At 35.2% G+C, this 24,555-nt stretch overlaps 2 protein-coding genes across 5 annotated transcripts; both read right to left on the bottom strand.

Moving 5' to 3' along the window:
• Nucleotides 1-403: 403 nt before the first annotated feature.
• Nucleotides 404-5,906, bottom strand: LOC120272142 (CO(2)-response secreted protease-like). Its single transcript, XM_039278899.1, has 9 exons — nt 5,692-5,906; nt 4,968-5,242; nt 4,741-4,852; nt 3,564-4,092; nt 2,663-2,769; nt 1,697-1,939; nt 1,473-1,587; nt 1,185-1,398; nt 404-1,088 (listed from the first exon to the last, which is right to left on the bottom strand). Exons 1-9 carry the CDS (start codon nt 5,877-5,879, stop codon nt 529-531), a joined length of 2,343 nt encoding a protein of 780 aa, XP_039134833.1. The 5' UTR covers nt 5,880-5,906; the 3' UTR covers nt 404-528.
• Nucleotides 5,907-19,598: 13,692 nt separating this feature from the next.
• On the bottom strand, nt 19,599-24,308 carry LOC120272645. Of its 4 annotated transcripts, none has more exons than XM_039279516.1 (3): nt 24,244-24,290; nt 20,573-20,719; nt 19,599-20,153 (listed from the first exon to the last, which is right to left on the bottom strand). In XM_039279516.1, the coding sequence occupies exon 3, from the start codon at nt 20,141-20,143 to the stop codon at nt 19,874-19,876; it is 270 nt and encodes an 89-aa protein (XP_039135450.1). In that variant the 5' UTR covers nt 20,144-20,153; nt 20,573-20,719; nt 24,244-24,290; the 3' UTR covers nt 19,599-19,873. The 4 variants fall into 4 exon arrangements, with proteins under 4 accessions (XP_039135450.1, XP_039135452.1, XP_039135451.1 ...); XM_039279518.1 differs by having other exon boundaries at nt 20,554-20,719; XM_039279517.1 differs by lacking the exon at nt 24,244-24,290 and adding an exon at nt 20,849-20,906.
• Nucleotides 24,309-24,555: the final 247 nt, after the last annotated feature.

A 24,555-nucleotide genomic window follows, 5' to 3' on the forward strand; every position in this document is an offset into this window, starting at 1 on the left:
GGCATAAGCATTGGTGTGCTTCCTCAGTTGGCCTACAAATCTCTAAGTCTTGAAAACTGCACAATCGGAAGCATGGGCGTGCTTCCTGACCATGCTTATCCTGAAAAGCATATTCCAACTTCATTTTGCGCCAGAATTCTCTTCTATTTGTTCCTTTCAACCAAGACTTGATTATCTCCATCATGTAATATATATACCCCAAGTAGCATCGGTTTATAATAAAAGAATACGAAAAGGATAAATCAATCATATAATAGGATATATAAATTGTCTATATAGATTGCCATCATTAGTTTCCTCCCAGTTTCAGGAGAATATTTTAAAATAATTGATTATTGCTAGAGAGCCCTCGGCTTATTTTCATCTCTCAAACTCAGAAGTTCCTACTTTTTGTTTAGGAAAATTCAGCCAATCAAATTCGATAATTTTAAATTCTATGAATACATCGAATACTACACATGGGTCATATAGATAGATCATAGATCTAAGTTGCATTTCATCTAATCAAGGTATTTTTCATACCAGCATTTATTGCTTGCTACTGATTACATATGGACTTCTAACTCTCTGCTTTCCATCTGACCAAGTAATCCACCCAAACAGTTCAGTTGTTAGGGAATCCTTAATAGAAAAGGTCACTTGGTAGCTCAATTTCTTATTTTTCTTTGTGAACTGAAGCTTCTCAGGAACTACCTTGACATCTACACCATCTGGAGATTGGATACTTACAGTGTATGTGATTTCTTCAGCTCCCACATTGGTCAGTACCCGACTCACTGTCTTTTTCTCTTGTCCTTGTAGGTTGCTGACAGCTATTGATGGGTAATTGAGATTGGAAATCAAGTCTTTACTAGAGTTCTTTGGGCATTCAAATCCAGCAAGTGTGTTATTACTAATAGCCTTGATGGTTGTTGTATTGTAACCATAGTTACACAAAAACAACAGATAATCTTGAGGCCCTGCATCATAAACCAGACCTGGTTGCAATGCAGCTGTTGGATTAACTTCTCCTGCTCCAAAATCATATGGTGTTGCAGTAGAGCCCGAATCAGTTGTCAACTGGTTCTTATTATTGTTCATCAAAGTAGCTACAGCAAAAGACCAAGGAATATGAAATTACTAAGTCAAGGTTCAAGAATTTAATTTGTATGAGAGTTGACAAGTAGTTGATTTTAGGTGAAGACCTGTGGTCATGATGGCCGATCGGATTGCAGCTGGGCTCCAGTCTGGGTTCCAAGACTTGACATTGGCTGTAACTCCAGCCACATGAGGGCAAGACATTGAAGTCCCAGAGAGTAGATTGAAACCTGAAGGCTTTTGCCCTGGTGGTACATCTGATGATGAATTCCCTGAAGGCCATCCTGCTAGAATGTTCACTCCTGGTGCTGCAATATCAGGCTGCATGCATTCTCTAAGCTCTGAACTAACCACCCATAAAACAGTATGAAAAGAACAGTTAGAACAAAGCTCACCTTGAGGATGTTTTTTGTTTGTGAAGAAGGGCCTCTTGAAGAGAAATAAGCTATTTGTGGTGCAGGCTTGTAGTTGGTCACAGCTATGGTTGGCAAAATGGTTGCAACTGGTTTCCTATTTTTAGCCATCCAATCACAAACCAAGTAAAATTAAAATTGTTTCACATGATTAAAAAATCTAATTAAAGATTGGAAATATTATGGAAGGTTAAGATAGTGATTACTTAGTGGAGTTGATGTAGGTGAAGAGCTCATCAGCTGCTGGGAGAAGGATCTCAGTAACTGGGAAATCAAGGTAAGTAGAAGCTATGGATTTTAGTTGATCGTTGACAAGTATCAATCCAATTGCTCCGGAGTCCTTTAATAGATCAACTATTATGGACTTTGACGTGTCATCTTCCGAGTGCTTGCAAACAACTATCTTTCCTTTGATCTTTTTCAGATCCAATGACTCCCCTTCGCAATGGCTGAATAATGAATTTTTTTTTCATTTTTTTAGACTTGGTGCAAATATTAATTTATTTTTTATTATTTATTTATTTATTTTTATACATATTCTTGCAAAATGCATAATTACTTGGATATTTCTAGATATATATATCATTCTAGGGTAGGGATGGGAAAATGTGACATGATGACCCAATGTAACAGAGTTTAATGAGTTTGGATTTCACAACCCATTTGAGACATGGTAATTTTTATGTTATAATCATGTCAACTGGCCTAGAATGTTTCAACTGAATTACATTATTTAATATTTGTGTTATTTAGGAGTTATAAATTATTTGAACTTAAAACAGAGATTGAATTTAATTTAATAACTATGGTGTTTGGTGATTCATATTTTATTTGTGTAATGATGATATATGCTTTGTAAACATGTATTTATCTTAATTTATAATGTAAAAACTAAATATAACATGTTGGCTAATAGTGTTTATATTTGAGCTTTTAACAAGACTACTTAATCATGAGACTTCAACCAAAATTACCACCTCTGCTCCAGAGGTATCTGTGATATTGGTTTAAGAAGAGACTTATGAAGAGGTTTATGAATTATGGTGGTTTGCAGGAGCATATATATATATATATATATATATATATATATATATATATATATATATATATATATACTTGGACCATGATGAACAGATTTAGGTAAATAACTTGAATGATATTGGGTAACTTACCTGGCTGATTGATCAGTACTTGAGTTTGAATCAGACTTTGCTGATTTTCCATAGATCAATGGATATGTCGGAGACTTGTCCAAAATTGAGAAATTTATAGCTTCCCCCTAATATTTTATGAGCACAAAAAGTTACAATTTTGATAAAAGATCTTAATCTTCACATTTAATTTTTTTTTTTTAAATTTAAGTTTTCATTTTTATCATTTGATAGCTTTGATCTTGTTTTGGTCAAAATATGCAAGCACATACATAAATTGCAAATAGCTCTCCTGAATTTTTATGTTTGCTTAGATTTTCTAAAATTTTGGTAATTCAAATTTTATTAAAAAAATTAATGAAATAGGGATATGTTAGCAAATGAGATAGGATTAGCAGACGTAACTGAACTTTGTCATAAACAAAATTTAATTATCTTAGATTTATTTAATAATTATTATTACAAAATTGTTAAGATTATTTATTAGTAATTAAAAACATAATATTACTTTTAAAATTAATATTAAGTAAAATTTATAATTTAGTTAATAAAAATTTTCCAGCACACTTACAGTCCCAACCCTTTTTTCTAAACCAGACAAAATCTCATGCTATATTTCAAAGAAATTATTATTATTATTATTATTACAAAGGAATAAAAAAAAATCTAGTGCCCTCCAATCATTTTTACTTATTTATTTTAACTCAAAAAAAAATCAGATAAAATTAGTTAATAATTTAAATTTTATAAAAAAATTATATTAATTATTCAAAATTATTTTTATTCAAAATACAATTTAATAAAATATATAGTTAATATAATTTATAAAAAAATATATTAAATTTTTTTAAAAAAATAATATTTAATACCTCTTTAAACAAACGAATAAAAAACGAAAGAAAACCTCCCGAATAGAGTATACCTTGATAGCGTTATTGTTACCACCGAGAGCGATATCGGACTCAAACTTCCGATCAATAGTGGTAGCGGCGACAGTCAAGATCCAAGGAGCCGCATTAACGACACTCCCCGCCGAAGGCCCATCGTTCCCAGCGGAGCAAACGACGATCACATTCTTCTCCACAGCATGAAACGACCCAATCGCGATAGGATCCGTGTCGAAGTCGGGCCTGAAGAATGTTGAAGCACCAAGCGAGATAGAGAGCACATCGACACCATCGGCAATGGCATCATCGAATGCGGCGAGGATGGAGGAACCGCTGCAGCCGAAGTTGCCGCAAACCTTGTACATGGCTATCCTGGAGTTGGGAGAGCCGCCCCTGGCCGTGCCGGTGGCGACGCCGTAGTAGGATGCGTCGGAGACCGCGGAGCCGGCGGCGGTGGAGGCGGTGTGGGTTCCGTGACCGTCTTCGTCTCTTGGGGAATTCGTGCTGGTGAGGGGAAATGGGCTGCTGTCGTCGGTTTCGTACGATCTTGCTCCGATGAGCTTCCTGTGTTTCAAAGGTGACACGCATGCGGATAATTTTTCGGTTTTTTAAATTTCATCAAAGCTCTTTGATAGGTTTTTTTTTTTATATAAAACTTTCCTCTCTTTCGTATTTTAAATTTTTTAATATGTTTCTTTAAAAAAAATATATAGATAAACCATTATTTATATTATTCATTCACAGTATTCTCCCAGTACATAAACTCCTGTGTTTTTGTTGTATTTTACATTGATCTTGTCAATGTAAATTTATTTAGATGCACATAATAGAACTTATTTAAATTTATCAAAACACAGCTTTTTTCTAAAAATATGGAAAAGCAATACACATTCTCAAATAACCATTTTCTAAAATGAACATGTAAATAAGTTTTTAAAATTTTTTTTTTATATATATTAACATAAAGAACACTACTCAATTATTATGAATTTTGGAATTTTCGGGACACATGAAAACTAGTTGATATTACCAAAACTCTGTATAAATTGTTTTGACCTCCTTTATAAATTATGGTAATTTACATTTATTTTTTTCAATGTGAAAAGTAACTCTCTGTAAAAGTCAATGTAAGATTTAGAAAAATGCCTATTTTAATATGTTGATGTGTAAGGTAACTAATTAACTAACATAACTAAAAAAAAAAAAACTCACATGTTACAATTAGATGAATTGAAATCATGTGCGCTAACGCATGTCCCATGCCATCTTTTTTTAAGTGGACTCATCCCTTTATCACTGAAGCTAGGTGATTCAGGCCAAATCCCTGAAATTCCAAAAATGAATCAAAAATAATTGTGATATAATAACATTCCATAATCTTATAATATTTTTATATAAAATCCATCAAGTTTTGACTCTTATATCATGAGTTTTTATACCTGTATCTAATAATCCAATGATTGTATCTTCACCTCCGATGGAAGAAGATCCAGCATCACGCTCATTTGCTCCTGGTGTTAAGCCTGTCTCTATGGAGTTCTGAAGTTGCAAAAAATCCCATGATCGAGTAGTATGAAGTTGGTAAATAGGATCAACAAACACAGATATCACGCCTTGTTTCTGGCTTATGTCCAATGCCTCTTCTTTTGATAGCCTCGCAGCAAAGCCAGAGAACCCATATTTGTAGCTATGAATCAACTTCACTTGCTCTTGTCTAATCAAATATTAAAAGTGGAAAATACAAAAATAATAATTATAGTATTCTCATGTAATTTAATTAAATAAATATTGATTAATATTTATGGAAAATTATTAAAAATGAGCACATATGAATGTTGTATAATAATAATAATAATAATAATAATAATAATAATAATAATATCCTAGTTAACTATGACACAAAAGAAAACAATTAACTATATTTTAACAAATTAAAATTTATAAGTGGAGGTCTACACTAATACAACAATCAAGCATGTAGAATGTTTTTCAAAATAATTTATACATTATTGAATATAAACTCATCAAATTTCCAGAAATATTAAAAAATATATATATTTAATTGTTCACATCATCATCTAATTAAATTGGCATACGTATAACAAAAGTTAGCTTAAATTGAATCACTCAAATCTAAAAATAAAATTAGACAAAACAGCAAACCTTTTAATAACTGAAGTAAGAAGCTCAAGATGGGTCTGTGTAAGAGTCTCTGGAGAAGAAGCGAGTGGTGCAGCTCCCATATAAACTATATAAACATCCTTCTTCTTCTTCTCCTCCATGCCATTGGCTAATGATAAAAGGAAAAAAACAAGAAACAAAGTAACAATGTTTGAAAGTAGAAACTTCATACTCCCAAACCTTATTCCCCTTGTTCTTTCCTTCCTGACTTACTTGCAATCTATATATATAGGAAGAAAAAGATGAATGGGACATGGGTTGATGGTGGGGGAGGTGCAAGGTGGGTTTAATTCATGGGTGCACTGTGAGCACCTTACCACTGTTTTTTTGTTATCATCGTCCCACTACCTCCCAAAGTGCGCCATAATCTCCTTAGCCAATTAAACAATGATTTCTCAATTCCAAAGTGATTTGTTTGTTTTCTCTACATGGTCTCATGTTTGAGCATGCAAATGTTGGGTAAGATATGTTTCTAGATAGGTTAATTGTTTAGTATTAATTGGTTAAGTTGGCTTTTCATAGAAATAAAATTGTTATTTGGGTTGTTATTTTTTTACATTTTTTATTAAAATGGATAAAACCATAATTTATTTAAAAAACAAGAATAAGGAACAAGTATAATAGACATAGGGGAAACAAACAAGTTAAAGGCGTTAATTTTTAGTTATAAGCCAATTTGGAGGGTTTCAGTTTCCTTTGACCCGAAATAGTTGACCAGTATTTCTAAAAAAATAAATAAAAAAATTGTTGAAATTTTGCTTTCCCTCTCATCAACACTTTTTTTATTATTCCTTCATTTAAATTTTTTATTTTATTTTATAATGTGCGCACATAATTTAGATCTCAACTATGTATTAGTAGTGTTAAACCATTGACCTCTAGTAAAAGAGTCAAATGGCTTAATTATTAGGCAATTCCATATAACGGTTTGCAATATTTATCATTCAATTAAATAAGAAAATTCAATTCTAAAATCAAAATCAAATCACATTATTTATTTTATTTTATTGATGAAACATAGACAAACCACGTGGTAGAGGTGTGCACACAAAATGGGGATTGATTATCCAGCCCCCCGCCCTCATATGAGAATAAAGGTTTGGGGTGTGAGCCTACAGCCACAATTAATGACCTGTTACGTACCATCACAATTTTTCATCAAGTTTTAAACTCATGACCTTAAAATGTCTCTCCTTTTATTATCACAGTATAGTAAGGCCAAGTACTGTGAGGCTATGATTTATTAAGTGTTGATTATTAGTTTTCACTAGTAGAATTAAATTACTTTTACTTTTTAAAAATTTTATTTTAAATATATATATACAGATAATAATTATTTTTTAAAACATTAATAGTAATAAATAATTACAGATTTATTATTAGCTAAAAAAGGTAAGATTTTAATTTAAAATATAAAATTTTTATAAATGTTAATGAATCAAATTTTAGTCAGGTAATATAAGAATTTTCCGTTCAATTCAAGATTTCCTTATTTAAAAATCTTGGCGACCTGTTCTTATCCCCAAGCCCAACTTCCCTAAGGAGTAATAATTACTAGTGGCAGTGATGGTGCACGATCATCAACTTAGCCAATTAAAGAATGATTCGAGTCTTCGTGATTCGCTATTGTTGTCTTATCAAGCTCATGCTTGAGCATGCAAATGTTGAATGATAAGGAAATGCGCTTGTGAATGTTACAGGAACTTAGACTTGCATGACTGACAAAAGAACAAGATTAAGTGTTTGATTTCATCCAATAAGAATGAGCAATAGTAGTAGTAAAAGAAGTAGAAGAAAAAGAAGAAGAGGATGAGCGTTGAATAGATTAGTAGTGGGCTTGGAAGTGGGAAGGAATGCAAGCAATTGCATGCTGACAGTGATATCATTTCTTAACAGTGGGAAGCAGATATCTGGTCCTCAATCTCCAATTTTGGTATTTCCACTCGTATTGTTGATAGTGTGCCAGTTTCCATGTATATATATACATTTTATTTTAATTCTTTTGAAATGTTCTAGAAGGGGAATCACTGGTAGCTCAGTGATATCTCACACCATAATGGTGAATTGACAGACAAAGATCAAAATCCCTCAACATCGGTATTATGTAGTACTTTGCAAGTACAATATAATACCGTAGGAGTATTGTATAGTAATGTTAATTCACTATTCATTAGGTTTTCTGTTGGAGGAGTCATATTCTCCACCCCTCCAAAGTTGCATGACAGAGGCATATATCATTATATAATTATGGTTCATGATATTTCCATCTTAATTTCATGTGGCAAACTGTTGTAATATCCTACATTCGTAGGAGGTCATTAAGTCACTATAATTGGTGCACTTCTATATTTGTCTATCCTTTGACAATATTTATGCCATTTGTCAATTAAGGGTAAATTATATATATTTGTATAATTTGAAAATCAAATAATATTTTTATAAACTGAAAGATTTAGTCAAATACATAAATTATTCTTATAATTAGAGTATGATTAAGCTGAATGGAGGTGTTGTTAAGAAGTTTTATATATATATTGAGATATGTGCTAAAATTAATTGAACAGTTTAGATCAAAATACTGTATATCCCAATTTTTCAATATGTTGCTATTTATAAGCATAAAAATATTGTGATACTGTTTATTATATAGTGCACCATCTTTAGATAATGTGCATCCCATTTTCATTGTGCTATTATTTATAAACATAGTGATACTGTGATACTGTTTATTACACAGTATATAACTATTAGATTGAAATCCAACGGTTAACACAAATGTTCATGTATATATATATATATTAAGTATATTGTTGGAGAGATTTGTAACTTGTTTGTTATTCTTATTTCTAATCTAGGAGTTAGTTACTTTGCGTTTAAAGATTGTTAATGAGGCTGTTAGTCTAAGGGCCTATGTACCACTATAAATTAACATGAGAAAAAGTAATATTTTCTTTCCAAAATAACAGTATGTATATCAAGTTTTTCTCTCTTCTTATAATATGTACTCCCTTGACTCCCTTGAACAACCCACAATTTGATTGGTTCAAATGAACACCGCCCTCAGGCACAACACCCTTGGGCTCCAATTTTTTTCTTGAGTTTTTTATTATTTAATTTACTATTTAATAAAAAATAAAAAATTTACAATTTCGCATGGTGTCATTTTTAGCAAGACCGGCTTTAGTTCAAACTAATAGTTTGTAATTTTTTCTGATGTTGTAATCTTATACAAATTTAGTAATTTGATTTTATTTTAATTTTTATATAAAAAAGTAAGTCTATCGAATTAATCATATTTATTATATATATTTTTAAATTTGATAATTAATACTGCTGGCATATTATATTAAGATTAAATATATTCTTAGTATGGGAACTTTACTGGATTAAGGACGCTAATATTTTATTTTTTTAATTAGATATCATTGTAATCTGATAAATGTAGTGAGGTAATGAGATTTTTGAGAATAAGCTAGCAGATTAGCTTTGTTTTCATTTCATTTTCTTACAATCACAAGATCTGGAAAACTTGCTTATGTAGAAGATATTTAGAGCATCTTATAGAGACAACTTATAAAGACAAGTCTAGACCAAGAAAATGGTGGTGTCTCCATTAAAGTGGCGAATGGAGAGAGATGGATTGGAGGATGAAGCTTGAAAACTCTGAATTGCCAAGACTAAACTTAGATGATGAAACCAAGCGAGAGGAGATTGCTTGAGACCATATAAGGCTTTTGAAAGGAGGCACACATGAGTAGGAAGGATGGAGTCGATAAAGCCAGGTGGTTGGGTCATGTAGACGCATTCATTGAGATAACCATGATGGAATGCATTTTGGACATCAAATTGGCGAAAGATACATCCGCGAGAGAGAGCAAGAGAAAGAACAACACAAATGCTTGTAGGTTTGACCACTGGGCTAAAAGTGTCATGATAATCAATGCCTTCTTGGTGAAATCCCTTAGCAACAAGACGAGCTTTGTAGGTTCAAGTGTGCCATCGGCCTTGCGTTTGATCCGATAAACCCATTTGCATCCAATAACACGTTGATCGGTTGGAGGAGGAACCAAAACCCAAGTATTATTGCAACTGAGTGCATCAATTTCTTAAGCCATAGCTTCATGCCAATGAAAATATTTATTGGCTGCAGCAAAGGTGGTGGGTTCATCTTGGAGAGAAGAGATTTCAATAGTTAAGAAAAAGGCCACATAGTCGGGAAAATGACGAGGTTTATGAGTGTGATCACGGGTACGAGTAGTCATATGGTGTGTAGAAGTAGACTGGGAAAGGGATCCAGGCTGAATGGTGGGATCCATTTGGTTTGCAAGTTCAACTAATGAAAAAGGGGATGGGGAGATTGGGTTAGGTATGGCTGGATAGGAGGTTTGGAGCAAAAGTGGTAGAAGAGAAGTAGGTGATGAAAGGGAAAAATTAGTGGATGTAGGAGGGTTGGAGAAAGGGAAATTCGTGTCATCAAAATGTACATGTCGTGATATATAAAGGAGATTTGTAGAAATATGAAAGCATTTGTAGCCTTTTTAAGTGGAGGAATAACCAAGGAAACACAAGGTAAAGAGTGAAGATGTATGATCATTATAAGGACAGAGAAGAGGATAACACAAGCAACCAAGAGTGCAGAAAAATCGATAATCTGGTGGACATTGAAAAAGTTTGGTGTACGGTGAGATAAGAGGGGGGAGGGGGAAGGCGATTGACAAGAAAGACCACACTTTGAAAAATATCATCCCAAAATTGAAGAGGAATAGAGGCATGAGACATAATGGCAAGGGCAAGCTCAACGATATGACGGTGTTTACGCTCAACGGTGCCATTTTGTTTAGGGGTATATGAACAAATGGTTTGATGAGTTATTTGACGATGTGCACGGAGAATAGGCTTGTACTCGGTGCCCCCCTCTGTTCTTAAAACTTTGATAGTGGTTTGAAGTAAGCTTTCAACTTGAGATTTGAAAAGAGAGAAAATCTTAGGTAGTTCATCTTTGGTTTGCATAAAATATATCCAAGAGAAACGAGAGAAATCATCCATGGAGAGGACTTAATAACGATATCCATTTTTGAGATAATGAAGGGGCAGGACCCCAAACATCAGAATGTAAAATATCAAGAGGTGCATGAGAAATAGAGATTGAAGGTATAAAGGGTAATTTGTGAGCTTTTGCCATGGAGAAATCATCACAAAAGGATAATTTAGAAGAGAGGTAGTTAATAGGCATTAAGAACATGCAAGGTTGTAAAGTAGGATGGATGGCCAAAACGAGCATGGCAAACTTCAGCCGACACGCATTCACCAAGAAAGGCTTGAGGAGAGATAGAGTTGATGATGAGCGGAAGCTTGAAGGAGTAAAGACCATTAAAGCTCTTGGCTTGTAGAAGGATGGTCTTGGTGCGGCGGTCCTTAACAACATAAGAATTAGAAGAAAATGTAATTGTTAGATCATTGTCATGGAGTAACTGGGAAAGAGTGAGAAGATTTTTGGTGAACATGGGAACATGGAGTATATTTGAAAGATGAATGGTGTGATTTGAAAGAGAGAAATTGGAGAAGCCAATGTGTTTTATATGCATGCCCATACCATTGCCAATTTGGAGTTGGTCTTTACTATTATAGAAGGCAAAGGAAGAGAGATTGTTGAGGTCACCTGTCACATGATGAGTTGCACCGGAGTCGAGAAACCATTCTGTTGAAGGGGCGGGCAAAGTTGAAGTGGTGACATAGGCTTCAAAGGTCGAAGGAGGTGAAGTTGTGTAGGAATGATCAAAATGATACCAACATGTTAAGGCGGTATGGCCCACTCGAGTGCATATGTGACATGTAGGGCGTCATTCCATATTGATAAGGGAAGGGTTTGGAGAAGTTGAGCGGAGTTTTGCAGTAGGTCTATGGCGTGGAAATGCAAGGCGTGGATCAGACATATGAGAAGGTCTAGGCAAGTTGTGAATAGGTGCTGGAGTAAATCTAGAAGAGATGGTGTTGCGAGAGTCTCATGTCAGGTGGAGGTTGTAATTGCAACAACAAAGGCATTATATTGAGGCCCCAAACTATTGATGACATACATACAAAGATCTTCATCAGAGATAGGTGAACCAATGAAAGCAAGTTCATCGGCAAGACTTTTCATCTTGTCGAGATTGTCAGAACATGAAAGGCCACCTTTAGTAGTGGTCTAAAGTTGGCGGCGTAAGTCAGTCAACTTGGCTCGAGAAGATGCGGAGTATGTTTGGTGAAGAGTTTTCCAAAGTTCAGTTAATGTATTGGAGCTTACGAACTGAGCAAGAATAGACTCGGTTAAGGAGGAGCGAAGCCATTCGAGAAGAAGATGATCTTGTTTATGCAAGGAAGAAAGTCTGATTGACATCAAGTTGGCTGCTTGGTGAGGTAATAGTTGGTGGTGGTGAGTTGCCCTCAATATATTTAGCAAGGTCGTAGCCAAGAAGGAGAGGATGGATTTGGGACTTCCATGTGAGATAGTTAGACCTATCAAGCTTAGTTGTCATAGAGAGATTGATTTGGATGAGAGAATCTGATATGGAGTGTGAAGTGGTGATTTGTTGTGAGGAGGAAGATGATGCTGAGGAGTTAGGATTAGTTGTTTGTGTGGCCATAGACAAGGAGTGAGGATGTTGAAGAGTCTTAGAACTTGGAGATTTTAATGGAAAAAGAAAAAAAGGAAGGGTCTCTGATACCATGATAATGTATTGAGGTAATGAGATTTTTTAGAAGAAGCTAGCAGAAAAGCTTTATTTCCATTGCATTTTCTTACAATAAGAAGACCTGGAAAACTTGCTCACATAGAAGATATTCAGAGCATCTAATATGTCATATAGTTACAAGAGGATAAAGGACAACTTATGGAGACAAGTCTAGTGTATCTATAGTCTTTTGATGAGTCTTTTGAGTGGGAGAATTGTTGTCCAGTTGGATATCATTGGAAGTATTATTTGAGACATTAATAGAATCCAATTTGATAGTTTATGTCATATGCCAAAATGAATAATATATATATATATATATATATATATATATATATATGATAAAAGTAGGATGAATATTTTAGGTGACATTAGGTGAGATTAATATAAACTCAATTAAAATAATAATTTATTTTCCTCTTAAGTGAGGTTTAGCTGGCGGATTATAGTTTGCCCATATTTATAAAAATAAATTAACAAAATTATAATAAAACATGGGCTCTAAGCTTGATTCATTAGTCGAAAATTTATATCATGTTGTGAAAAAAAATTAAAAAAATATTTATTTAATAAATATTAGGAAATATTATGGAAAATTATACCCCACTAAATGGCTATTGCATATAATTGGCCTATTTAAGAGAAATATATATATATATATAAATAGGCAATAAGATAATGATAAATGTGAGGGGTTCAACGGTAGTACTCTATAAACAATTTCAATGAAGTTTCGCTATGACAATGAGGGGTTCAACGGTAGCACTCTATAAACAAATTCATTTTTGAAAAGTCAAATTTTTGAAAAATCACTATAATGCTACTAAACTAGGGTTGAATGTAAAATTTTTATAAAATAAATAGGTTCCAGTGATATAGATTTTTTTTTCCCAAAAAGAAAATTAAGTACGGGAGGTACACTAATTATAGTAGTTTACGGACTTTATAGAAAAATCCTTTTATCGTGTAACTTTGGAGAGTGAAACCAATGTTACTTTCACATAGGACCTACACTCGGATCGTGAACAATGCTGATAAATAGTGTTAAACCCAATCGTACTGTCTGGGGAAGGATTCAAACATTTACCCTTTCCCTTTAACTCTTATGCCATACTATTGGGCTATCCAATAGCTAACGGTGATAGTGTTTTTCTCTAAGTAGCCCGTATCATCATGTGTTTTTTTTCATTATATTGAAATGATATTCTAATCCTACACCATATAATTTATTTTTATATTTTTTTCTTGCAAAATATATGGAGCAAAATGAAAAATACACTAAATACAATGAACAATGATGAATAATTGCATTTAATCCTTCTTTAAACTTCACAAAAACTATATGGTTTGTGTTATTGTTGAGATATGTTTTTATTCTTACATAGCATTTTATTCCATATGTAAGAAACAATTAATATACATCTGTTTTTGTCCATTTTGATATTAAACTAACCAAATTAATCAAATGGGAATATATATATATATATATAGGTAGTCCTAATGCATTTTGTTTATTGATATCAATTAAAATAAATAGTTACAACTCAACAAAAATCCAATTAGAAAATAAAGTTTTAATAACTTCTATATAGAAAATTCATAAGCAAATAATTACATGTATGATGAAAGTACCTAATGTGGGAACCGCACCAATTCTCAATGAACTTTAAGAGAAAATAACTGGGAAGAAGAAGAGAAGAAGAAGAACGAGAAGAAGGAGATCAAGGAGAAGAAGAGAGAAAGAAAGAGAGAATTAGAGCAAATATTCCATACTTTTCATTTATTGTACCCCTTCTTATTAGGGATCTCTACAATCATTGTAACAACCTTTTCAGTGAGGCATTTTCTCAAACATATCATGTGCCAGGACACGTCATACCAAAATACATATCTCTCTAACAATCTTGGTTTCTTGAACTACAAGACATTCATTCATTACTATAATTATATCACTAATTATAATACTAATTAGCTAACCACAAAGCTGGTACTCATCATCAATTCGGCACGAAGTCCCTAAACCTTTCTCCAGGAATGCCTTTGCTGCTGCGCTTGCTTCGCCTCAGACCTGCAACCCGGTTTTCATCTTCCACTCCTGCATCAATTGCCTCCACCTCTATCGAACCCTTGTCTTCAAGGATGAAATCAGGGAATGCCCATTAGAAGTCAATAGCATCTTCCCACTTAGCATCCATCTCCGGTGGCTATCCCCACTGTACCAACACTTGCAAAATTACTTTGCCTTTACCTAGGATCTCCAGATGCTTAAGAATAGCTTTTGGCTGGAGAATTGGGTTTTGATTAATAAAGTCTGGTGGTAACGTATTGACTTCCACTACAGGATTCCCAACAATTTTCTTTAACCTGGAGATGTGAAATACATTGTGTAACTTTGTAGTGGCAGGTAAATTCAATCTATAGGCAACGGTCCCCGCTCTCTCAACAATTGGAAATGGACCTAAAAACCTTCATGCCAGCTTATTAGAAGATCTTCTGAGTAGAGACATCTGTCTGTATTGTTGAAGCTTCAATAACACCGAATCATTTACTTGGAGCTGAGAATCTGTCCTTACGGAATTAGCTTGATCTCGCATTCATTGCCGAGCCTTGAGTAAATTGTTTTTCAGGTCCTTGAGAATAATCGCTCGATCGGCCAGTAACTCATCAACCGAGGCCATGGAAGAGTCCCCAATGACATAGTCTGCTAGTGATGGTGGGGAACAACCAAATACAGCTTCAAACGGGGGCATCTTGTTCGCTGAGTACCACATTGTGTTATAGTGCCACTTGGCCCATGGTAAGTATCATGTCCATTCCTGAGGATTGTCGGGAATGAAACTTCGAAGATAATCCTCCAAGCAATGATTAAGCACCTCCGTCTGACCTTCCGTTTGAGGATGGTAGGCGCTACTATTGGCCAACATTGTTCCCTGAATTTGGAACAACTCTCGCCAGAATTCACTCATGAATATAGGGTTGCGATATGAGATGATTTGCGTTGGAACACCATGAAGCTTGATAACATCATGAACCAGTGTCCCAACAACCTATAGCACAGTAAACCGAGGCCCCGTCGCAGAGAAATGGCCATTCTTTGTAAGTCGATCCACAAAGACTAGAATTGTTGCTTTGCCATTATATTGGGTAATCCAGTGATAAAATCCATGAAAACCAAATGCCAAATCTTGCCGGGAATTAGTAACGGCTGCAACAAGCCTTGAGGAGCTTTGTTAAAGGGCTTAGTAGCTTAACAAATGGTACACTTAGCCACAAAATCACAAACAGGGCACCGGAGATCATGCCAATAGAAAATACTGGCTAAGCACATCAATGTTCAATTTATGCTGGAATGACCACCTGTGGGTATGGCATGGAATTCTGTTAGCAGCAGAGGTTGGAGAGATGAATTAATTGGTATCCACACTCACCCTTTGAACAAGAGAATGCCATCCAGAAGTAGGAAATTCGGGTGTTATCCTGGTTCATCATTGACTGCCTTGACGAGTTGCTCTGTTTCTGAATGAGCAGCATAATCTCTGCGCAAAGCTTCCCACAGAGCTAGTTGGGGACTTGTATTAGTAAACAAAGTAGAGTAAGAGGCTACATTCACCCGCGATAAGGCATCAGCAAGACCATTCAAATTTCCCGGCTTATACTTGATGTTAAAGTCGTAGGCCAGCAACTTGCAAAGCCACTGCTGCTGTTTAGGCATATGTATGGTTTGATGCAACAAAGAATGGAGGCTGTGATGGTCTGTCTAAACAGTAAAACGTCTTCCCAACAAGTATTGCCGCTATTCCTTTACTGCTTCTGTAATGGTGAATATCTCGCGGGCATAAGTCGACGCAGACTGCAATCTAGGTGAGAGTTGCTTACTGAAATAAGCCAGAGAATAACCACATTGTAGGAGAATTGCCCCGACGCTGGTACCCGAAGCATCTGTCTGAATTACAAAAGGAGCAGTAAAATCGAGTAATTGCAAGACCGATGTTGTCATCATCGCCTCCTTTAATGCCTGAAAGGCCTAAGTCACTGATGGTGTCCAAGTGAAGGCATCTTTCAGCAAAAGGTATGTTAATGGTGCCGCCAAAGAAGTAAGTTGTGGTACAAAACGCCGTTAGTAGCCATAAAGCCCCCAAGATCCCCGCAGTGCCTTCACTGATGTTGGTTACTGCCAGTCGCGGATTACTTGAGTTTTTTGTGGGTTCACCGACACTCCTCCTAAAATCACATGACCGAAATAACCAATGGTTGAACACCCAAATTCGCATTTGGAGAGCTTTGTGAAAAGCTGGTGATCGTGGAGCCGCTTGAATACATTCATCAAGTGTACAAAATGGGACTTCCAGTCACGACTGTAGACAAGAATATCGTCAAATAGAATCAAAACAAATTTGCGTAGCACTTGCCTGAAAATCGTATTCATCAAAGACTGGAAGGTCGATGGCATGTTGGTGAGGTCGAAGGGCATAACGAGGAACTCATAATGCCCCTCGTGTGTGCGAAATGCCGTCTTCTCAATGTCATGTGGATGAATTTGCACCTGATGATAGCGAGCGGGTAGGTCGAGCTTGGAAAACACCGTGCATCCAGTGATCTTATCTAACAACTCTTCGACGAATGGAATTGTAAATCTATCCTTCACTGTCACTTCATTCAATGTGCGGTAGTCGACACAAATGCGCCATGTCCAGTCCTTCTTTTTAACAAGAAGGACTGGCGACGAGAATGGACTTGTGCTAGGCAGTATGACTCCTTCTTGAAGCATATCTCCGATGAGCTTTTCAATTTTTGACTTTTGGAAATAGGGATACCGATGCGGTCGAACATTGACCGGTGCCACGCTTGGAAGTAGTGGAAATCTGTGATCCTAAGTGCGAATTGGCGAAAGTCCGGACGGAGTTTGAAAAATATCTCTGAAACAATGAAACAGAACCTTGAAGTCATTGTGGAAGACAATGAGTGCATCTTGACCCACTGTTGGACTCGTATCCAGTTCAATTGATTTAACCGGTTTAATTGATAAGTGAAATAATTGGGCACCATCTGAGTCCTTACGAAAAGATACCAGTCTAGCCAGTTGAGATTGTGGTTGGGTAAGACCATGTAATCTCATTTGGGTGCCTTGGAAATCAAACTCTATCCAAAAATTCCCATAATCAAAGACCACTGGCCCAACTGTAATAACCATTGTACACCCAGAACACAATCTGCACCGTAGATGGGTAACAGAATGAGATCGACGGTGAAGATTGCATTTCATACCTTCGGCGACACACCAGAACACTCATCCCCACTCGTGAGAGCCTTTCTATTGCCGACGGTGACATGCCGGTGAGGAGAAGGTTTCACTACCAATTTCAGGTGCGATGCAAGGCTAGATTGAATGAAATTATTTGTAAAACCCCATCCACCAGTATAAGGACTTCTTGGCCATTGATGGAACCAGCGAGCTTCAATGTGGATGGTACCATATGCCCCATCAATGCATGAAATAAAATGGATGGAATGTCCTGTTGCCAAACCTCATCAGCACACCCATCAAGGACCATGGCGTCCGGCTCTGGCGGTGGATCACCCTCTAGTGTTTCAGAATTCTCCTGGTCAACCACTAAGTAGAGAAACAAAGTAGGGTTGCATTTATGACCTGGAACAAATTTAGAGCCACAATTGAAACACAAGCCTTTTTCTCAGCAAGCTGGCATCTCCAACGGTGTTAACAGTTTTATGGGTAGCGATGCAGCTAGATGAACAGTCGGAGGCGGCGTAAGTGCTCGAAGAGTAGTCGGAGGCGGTGGAAGTGCCAGTGGTCACTGAAAAGGAATCCTTGATGCGGCTGAGCAGGTGGCATTGAATTTATCTTCCATTAATTTCACCATCCCCATGGCCTCATGAAGAGTCTCAGGTTTCAACAAATATAATTCTCGCTGGATTTCATCACGAAGTCTAGAGAGACAGTTATTAAAGAGTTTCAGCTCACTCGGACCGGTAACTCGGGTGGACAAACATTCGAATTAGCATAAGTATGCAGAGACGGTGGATGATTACCGGAGTTTGAAGAGAGTGGCATCATGATTGATAAAGGAGGATGGCCCAAATCTCAATTCCAGTTTCCTAACAAAAATCATTCCAATGAGACAATTGAGAAGTCGAATGTAACCATTGAAACCATTGAAGGGCCTAACCGGTTAAGTAGAAGGCAGCTATTGAAACTCGCTGATCATCTGGTGTTTGGTGAAAGTGAAAGAAGTGGTTGTTTAGGAACAACCAAGGATGTGCTCACCGGAGAACAGAGGGACCTCAATCTTGGGTAGTCGAGGAGTGGATGTGGAATTAGGAGAATGTAATGGAGATGGAGTTAATGGGGTGTGAGTTTGGAATAATGGCAAAGGAGGCGAGGCTGGAAGTGGGAGGAGTAAGGGCTGGGATATGGATGATGATGAATTGGAGGAGCGATCTAACTGCTGTAATTTGTTTATCATCTCAGCCATGATGGCCTGTTGAGACGCCATAAAGTTTCGCAGTAGATCAAATTTTTCAGAGTTGCTCTTTCAGATGGCTTTAAAGGATTCGCTGGACTGTCGAACACAATGAATCAATTTTGGCAAAAACAGAGTCATTCCGAGCGAGTTGATCGACCATAGATGCCAATTGCTCCTCCACCGCGTGCGCGAGTCACCATGCCCCATCATGAATCAATGAAAAGCATCAATTTGATGCGGGAACCGCACCAATTCTCAGTAAACTTTAAGAGAAAATAACATGGAAGAAGACGGGAAGAAGAAGGAGATGAAGAGAGAAAGAAGAGAGAATTAGAGCAAATATTCCATACTTTTTCATTTACTGTACCCCTTCTAATATAAGGATCTCTACAATCATTGTAACAACCTCTTCAGTGAGGCATTTTCTCAAAAATATCACGTGCCAGGACACGTCACACTGAAATACATGTCTCTCTAGTAACCTTGGTTGCTTGAATTACAAGACATTCATTCATTACTCTAATTATATCACTAATTATAATACTAATTAGCTAATCACAAAGCTGATACTCCTCATCAATTTGGCACGAAGTCCCTGAACCTTTCTCCATGAATGCCTTTGCTGCTACGCCGGCTTCGCCTCAAACCTGCATCTCGGTTTTCATCTTCCACTCCTGCATCAGTTCCAGTTTACACATTTATAAAAGATCAAGCCTCACATCTGCTTTTAAGTGATTTCAGAACAAAATCTTCAAATGTTTACCGTTCTAGTTCCTAAACAAAGTTTTACATTTTGCATGGACGTCATGGTTTTCCAAGAGGAATCAATTCCCAACGATTCATTATGTAAAGGACTCTGATATTCATTACCAAATGAGTTCTAGAATTGACTTCCCAAATGAACAATAATCATTACAGCAAACCACAATAATAAAGAGTGGGATTAACCATCGACATTTGTTCGCAAAGAAGCTACTTTTGCTTCTTGGATTTCTTGGAAGGATTCTTAGGTTCTTCACTTTCTTCATCGTCAGAGCCTTCGAGTGGTTCATCAGGGACATCGTTTGGAACATTATGCTTGGTGATGAACCCTGTCAGTATGCTCATACTCTCCGCTTTCACTGAAGCCAATTCTCGCGAGATGAGGCCTGTGTCAGAAACGACAGAATATGATTCAGAGCCGAGATACAATGTTGCCTTCACTCTTGATTTAGGATGTGTATCCGCTTGAACTTTTTCCATCGCTTGATATCTGCATCAAGGAGATAAGTATCAAATAAAAAAAAAAAAAAGGAATAGCTTATTACTGTAATCTCTGATGACCGCCATGCACAATTGAAGACAAGAAATCAAGGCATGGAAATGCATGAATTTGCTGGAAGAAGTCATCTATCCTTGGTTCATATGGTTTCCATTCTTTTTTTTTTTATTTTTTTATTTCTAACTTATTAAGAAATCAGAAATAACAGGTCCCTGCAGTTAGGCATAAGGTACAGATACTATTCTAATTCATGCACTTGCTTTAATCTTTTCCCTTGCAAAAACAAGGAATCAGATGTAAAAATGCTTCAATAGAATATCCAACGAGCACTTTAGAACATTAGAACTCTGATATTTTCTGTAATGCTTTGCATATTGCTAGAATCAGATACCTCTTTAAAAGATTCACACCTTTTGTTTTGATGTTAAGTATGCTTCAATCATATAATGACTAATGACTGCTGAACTCATATTAGTCTCAAGAGCTAAATCAGAAAAGCTGTCCAGACAACATATGATGAAGTAGGTACGTAATTTCTTCAAGTCACATAATTAAGCCTGTAACCATCCAAAGCAATCCCAAAAAGAGAACATTTCAGTTGGGACAACGATGGCAAAAAAAGCCAGCTCAAAATGGTCAATTGCTAGAAATTTTGTGAAGCTTAACATGCGAGAAAGATGATTTACATCGAATGGATGGACCATTTTGTTTTTTGAAATTAGACGTTTTCCACCATCTAGCTGCATTTTAAAACTAAATCAGAGCATGGCTCACACAACATTTATGTCAATAACAGAGTAAAGGTTCATTTTTAACTGCACCAAGGAGTTAAGATTCAAACCAAGCAAAGAACAAAATGAAAATTGAGTGAGCAAACTCTTAAAAAAAGCTCACCAAAATAGTAATGGGATATTGGCAATAAAGATCACCTCCTGATCTTTTTATGCCCATATGAATGTATAAAGTTTCTGAATAAATGAAAAAAAATGACATAATCTTACTCCACAGATGTTCTGAAAAGGGAACAATAACGATTGAATGACTTCTTATGAGAACCAATATTTAAAAAATAAAAAATAAAAAAAATAAAAAAACCCCTAGAACAAGGAGAGCTATTTACAGAATAAGCATAGCTATATTGAATACACTGAATGCTAGAGTTGGAGCATTGTCATACAAAAAACAGACTTGAGCAGAACTCTTCAAGGCTAACCCATGAACAAAAATAGAGTATTTCTCAAGGGCTATGGCCCGGAAAATTTTACCTTTAGGGGTGATTTAGTTCATGTGATCTTTAAAGGATTGCTAGGAATTTGCACGCGATATGTTACATTCTCACCTTTGGCTCATACAAAATGCTAAAATGGGTGGGAAAGTGGTAAACCCATAGGTGTGGAATTCACATAAATTATGATAATTTAATTCCATGCATAAAGCTAAGGGATGCAGGATTACTATTACCTGAGAATATTTAGACAAAAATATTTCCAAACTTACCCTTGTATAATTGATAAAATGTCAAAGAGTGGATAAAGAATCAAGGAGTAGAGGAGGTATGTTCATTGCCACCAACAATCCATCCCTCTCTTTCTCCTTCCTTACTCTTAGGTACTTCTATTCCTCTAACTACAATTTATACTATTTGTATAGTTAGATTAGGTTTTCTAATTGAAATATCTTGTACAAGAATTTTGCAAAAAAATAAAATTAAATTAAAATAAAAAATCAACTTTTTGATAAAATTTTAGATATTAAGATGGCAATATGCCTTTTTGTTTGTTTTTGTAAAAAGTCTAGATGAGACTAAAGATAAAAACAAATTTGTTCATATACTATTAGGTAAAAAATTTAATAAATTTATTACATATTAAATTACATATGATGAAGATTTGATTCAATTAAACTTAATAAATAAATAGATATTGATCATATCTTAAAACAAATAGATTTTAATCAAAATCCAAATTTAACAAATATTGTTTAAGTATATTACTTATAATTATAAAAGAATGCACATATGTATACCAAGCTTTACAAAGTTTTTTTATAGGATTATTGTGTAGTGTAGACCAACGTTAAAACAAAATAAAATAAAGTTAAGAGGTATTTAAATTAAATAATATAAAAATTAAAAATTAAAAAAATAATAATAAGATCAAGGTATTTTGATAATTGAATCCCTTAAGTATACCTCTAGAGAACATCTTATTGAAACAAACATGTCAATGTTACATTCTTAGCAACTTTTACAAGTGAATCAAACATATCATTTCAAAATGCTATGAAAAATGATTCCCATGTTTTACTTTGCTAGGAATGTTATTCTAGGATGGAATCATACATTATATTATATTTAAATGGATATATAATATACTCTACTAGGATTATATATCCTAAACAAAGGAAACAAGATTTACTGGGAAAGAACACAAACCTTGTCGAGGAAATTAACAACATGAATGGCTGCAATAATGTTCTAAGAGGAAATCAAAATTGGTCAATTCTATGCAATGATATGGGCTGCTGCAGCAATGAGCTGGAAAGACACCAAGATTTATAAAGTGTGGTTTAACATTCACAACCATTTCTAAATCAATTAACCATATCACATTGTCAACAACTTCAAAATGCAACAGCTGAAAGCATGCTGATGCTTCTCTATTTGTTATTGCAAATTCACTTCCATCAAAGTATATTAAATGCTTACTATATGTTGGAAAAACCTAATCCCAATAAACTGGTATATCACTGCCCGCACGGGCTGCTCTCAAGAGCCCACAATTATCACAGAGCAAGACAATTAAAAAGTTCATGCCTTGCGCACAATGCCCTCAAAAATATTCTGGTATCTAAGCTACAATTCTTCAATAAGAACTATAAGGTGAAGAGGTGATGAGGTCAGTTGTAGTTTAGGCCAAACTATAAGAACTATCACATGACATGTTAGAAGAACCTACAATAACAATGTCAGGGAACAAAGATATGTTCCTAGAAAGAAAGATGAGCATGAAAAGGCCTTCATAGAGCATCTAGTATCTTGGGATGGCATGAACCATCAGATTCTGGGATGATTTCGCTCTAGTACAGAAGCAAAATATTGTGTTTCAGTGATACACCCTCTAAGCTCCTTTGGTTACATCGGTTACATCAAGATATGGGCGTTACCTTCTCCTATGCAGCTCCTCTTCATTATGATAACCAAAATGCAAAGAAATTGCTCATAATGATGTCTTTCATGAACATACCAAACACATTGAGAATAATTGTCATCTAGCGTGGCATCACGTACTACTAGGCACTATCCAACTTCTTATTTCTTCACAGTATCAAATGACAGATATATTCACCAAATCACATCAGCCTCATCGATTTCAAAATCCGTTTTACAAACTCAAGCTGGCAAATTCTTTACCACCTTGAGTTTGATAAGAATGTTAACATATGTCAAAGCTTATAACACATGTCAAAGATGTGAGTTGTATGTCAATGCTTCAAACACACATGTCAAAGATGTGGATTGTAATACTCATACGTCAAATATATGGGCTGTAATTTCCCTTATAAATAGCTCCTTTGCGTAAAACTCACAACATATAGCAAATACAGATTTTTTTTCTCTATCACCATTCTATTTTTCTTTCAAATTCAGTTTATTTCTTCATTTTCAATATATTTTTCATTTCTACAGGGAGTGAATACAAATGCAATCATAATTCTATAATTCAAACTTCAAAGTTAAGATTATAAACAAGAGCACAAGCAATTTGATTTTAAGAAGGAAAAAAAAAACCCTAACTTGAACATTGAAATCTTAAACTCCAACCTGGTATTTACTATATAATCGGAAAGCACATATTTCACTAAAACTTGAGAGATTTAGACTAACAAAACCAAACCATCTATGAACTCCCCCATCCTATTCTTCATAGAAACACATAAACAGGAACCTAAAATCCAAATAAATCAACAAAATAACAAGTCATAGACATGCACACAGAGGTTCAAATGGAAAGGGGCCTTTCATTTCTAGTGAAAAACACAAATCAAACTCCATGAATCCGGAGGAATAGCAGAGTCATACCTGCGAGAGAGCTCTGCGGATTGGCTCCAGGCTTAAGCGGCCTTCTGAAGGTGAGGAGGTTTAAGTAACATTGCCAGTTCGGGGATATTTACATATAACACCCCTTATTTTCCTTTTATTATGCATAATTCAAAATAATAAATAGCATTTAGTTTTTTCCTTGCAAATTAAGCACTCTTCAAAAAAAAAAAAAAATAATTATCGAACGATATTAAAGTATAATTTTTAATTTAAACAGAAATGAACATTGAATTGTTTTTTTTTTTTAAAAAAATATAAACTTCTTTATTTTTCCCATATTTGATATTTCTA

The sequence above is a fragment of the Dioscorea cayenensis genome, chromosome 11 (genome assembly GCF_009730915.1).
Source record: "Dioscorea cayenensis subsp. rotundata cultivar TDr96_F1 chromosome 11, TDr96_F1_v2_PseudoChromosome.rev07_lg8_w22 25.fasta, whole genome shotgun sequence".
NCBI lineage: Eukaryota > Viridiplantae > Streptophyta > Magnoliopsida > Dioscoreales > Dioscoreaceae > Dioscorea > Dioscorea cayenensis.

What these genes read in the sequence shown, in the direction of transcription:
- LOC120272645 (XM_039279515.1), bottom strand. Translation starts at nt 20,143, where the DNA reads ATGGAAAAAGTTCAAGCGGATACACATCCTAAATCAAGAGTGAAGGCA.
- LOC120272142 (XM_039278899.1), bottom strand. Translation starts at nt 5,879, where the DNA reads ATGAAGTTTCTACTTTCAAACATTGTTACTTTGTTTCTTGTTTTTTTC. An exon ending in ACCTACATCAACTCCACTAA is followed by an intron (nt 1,588 to 1,696) that starts GTAATCACTATC and finishes GGCTAAAAATAG; the next exon opens with GAAACCAGTTGCAACCATTT. An exon ending in AAACAAAAAACATCCTCAAG is followed by an intron (nt 1,399 to 1,472) that starts GTGAGCTTTGTT and finishes GAATGCATGCAG; the next exon opens with CCTGATATTGCAGCACCAGG.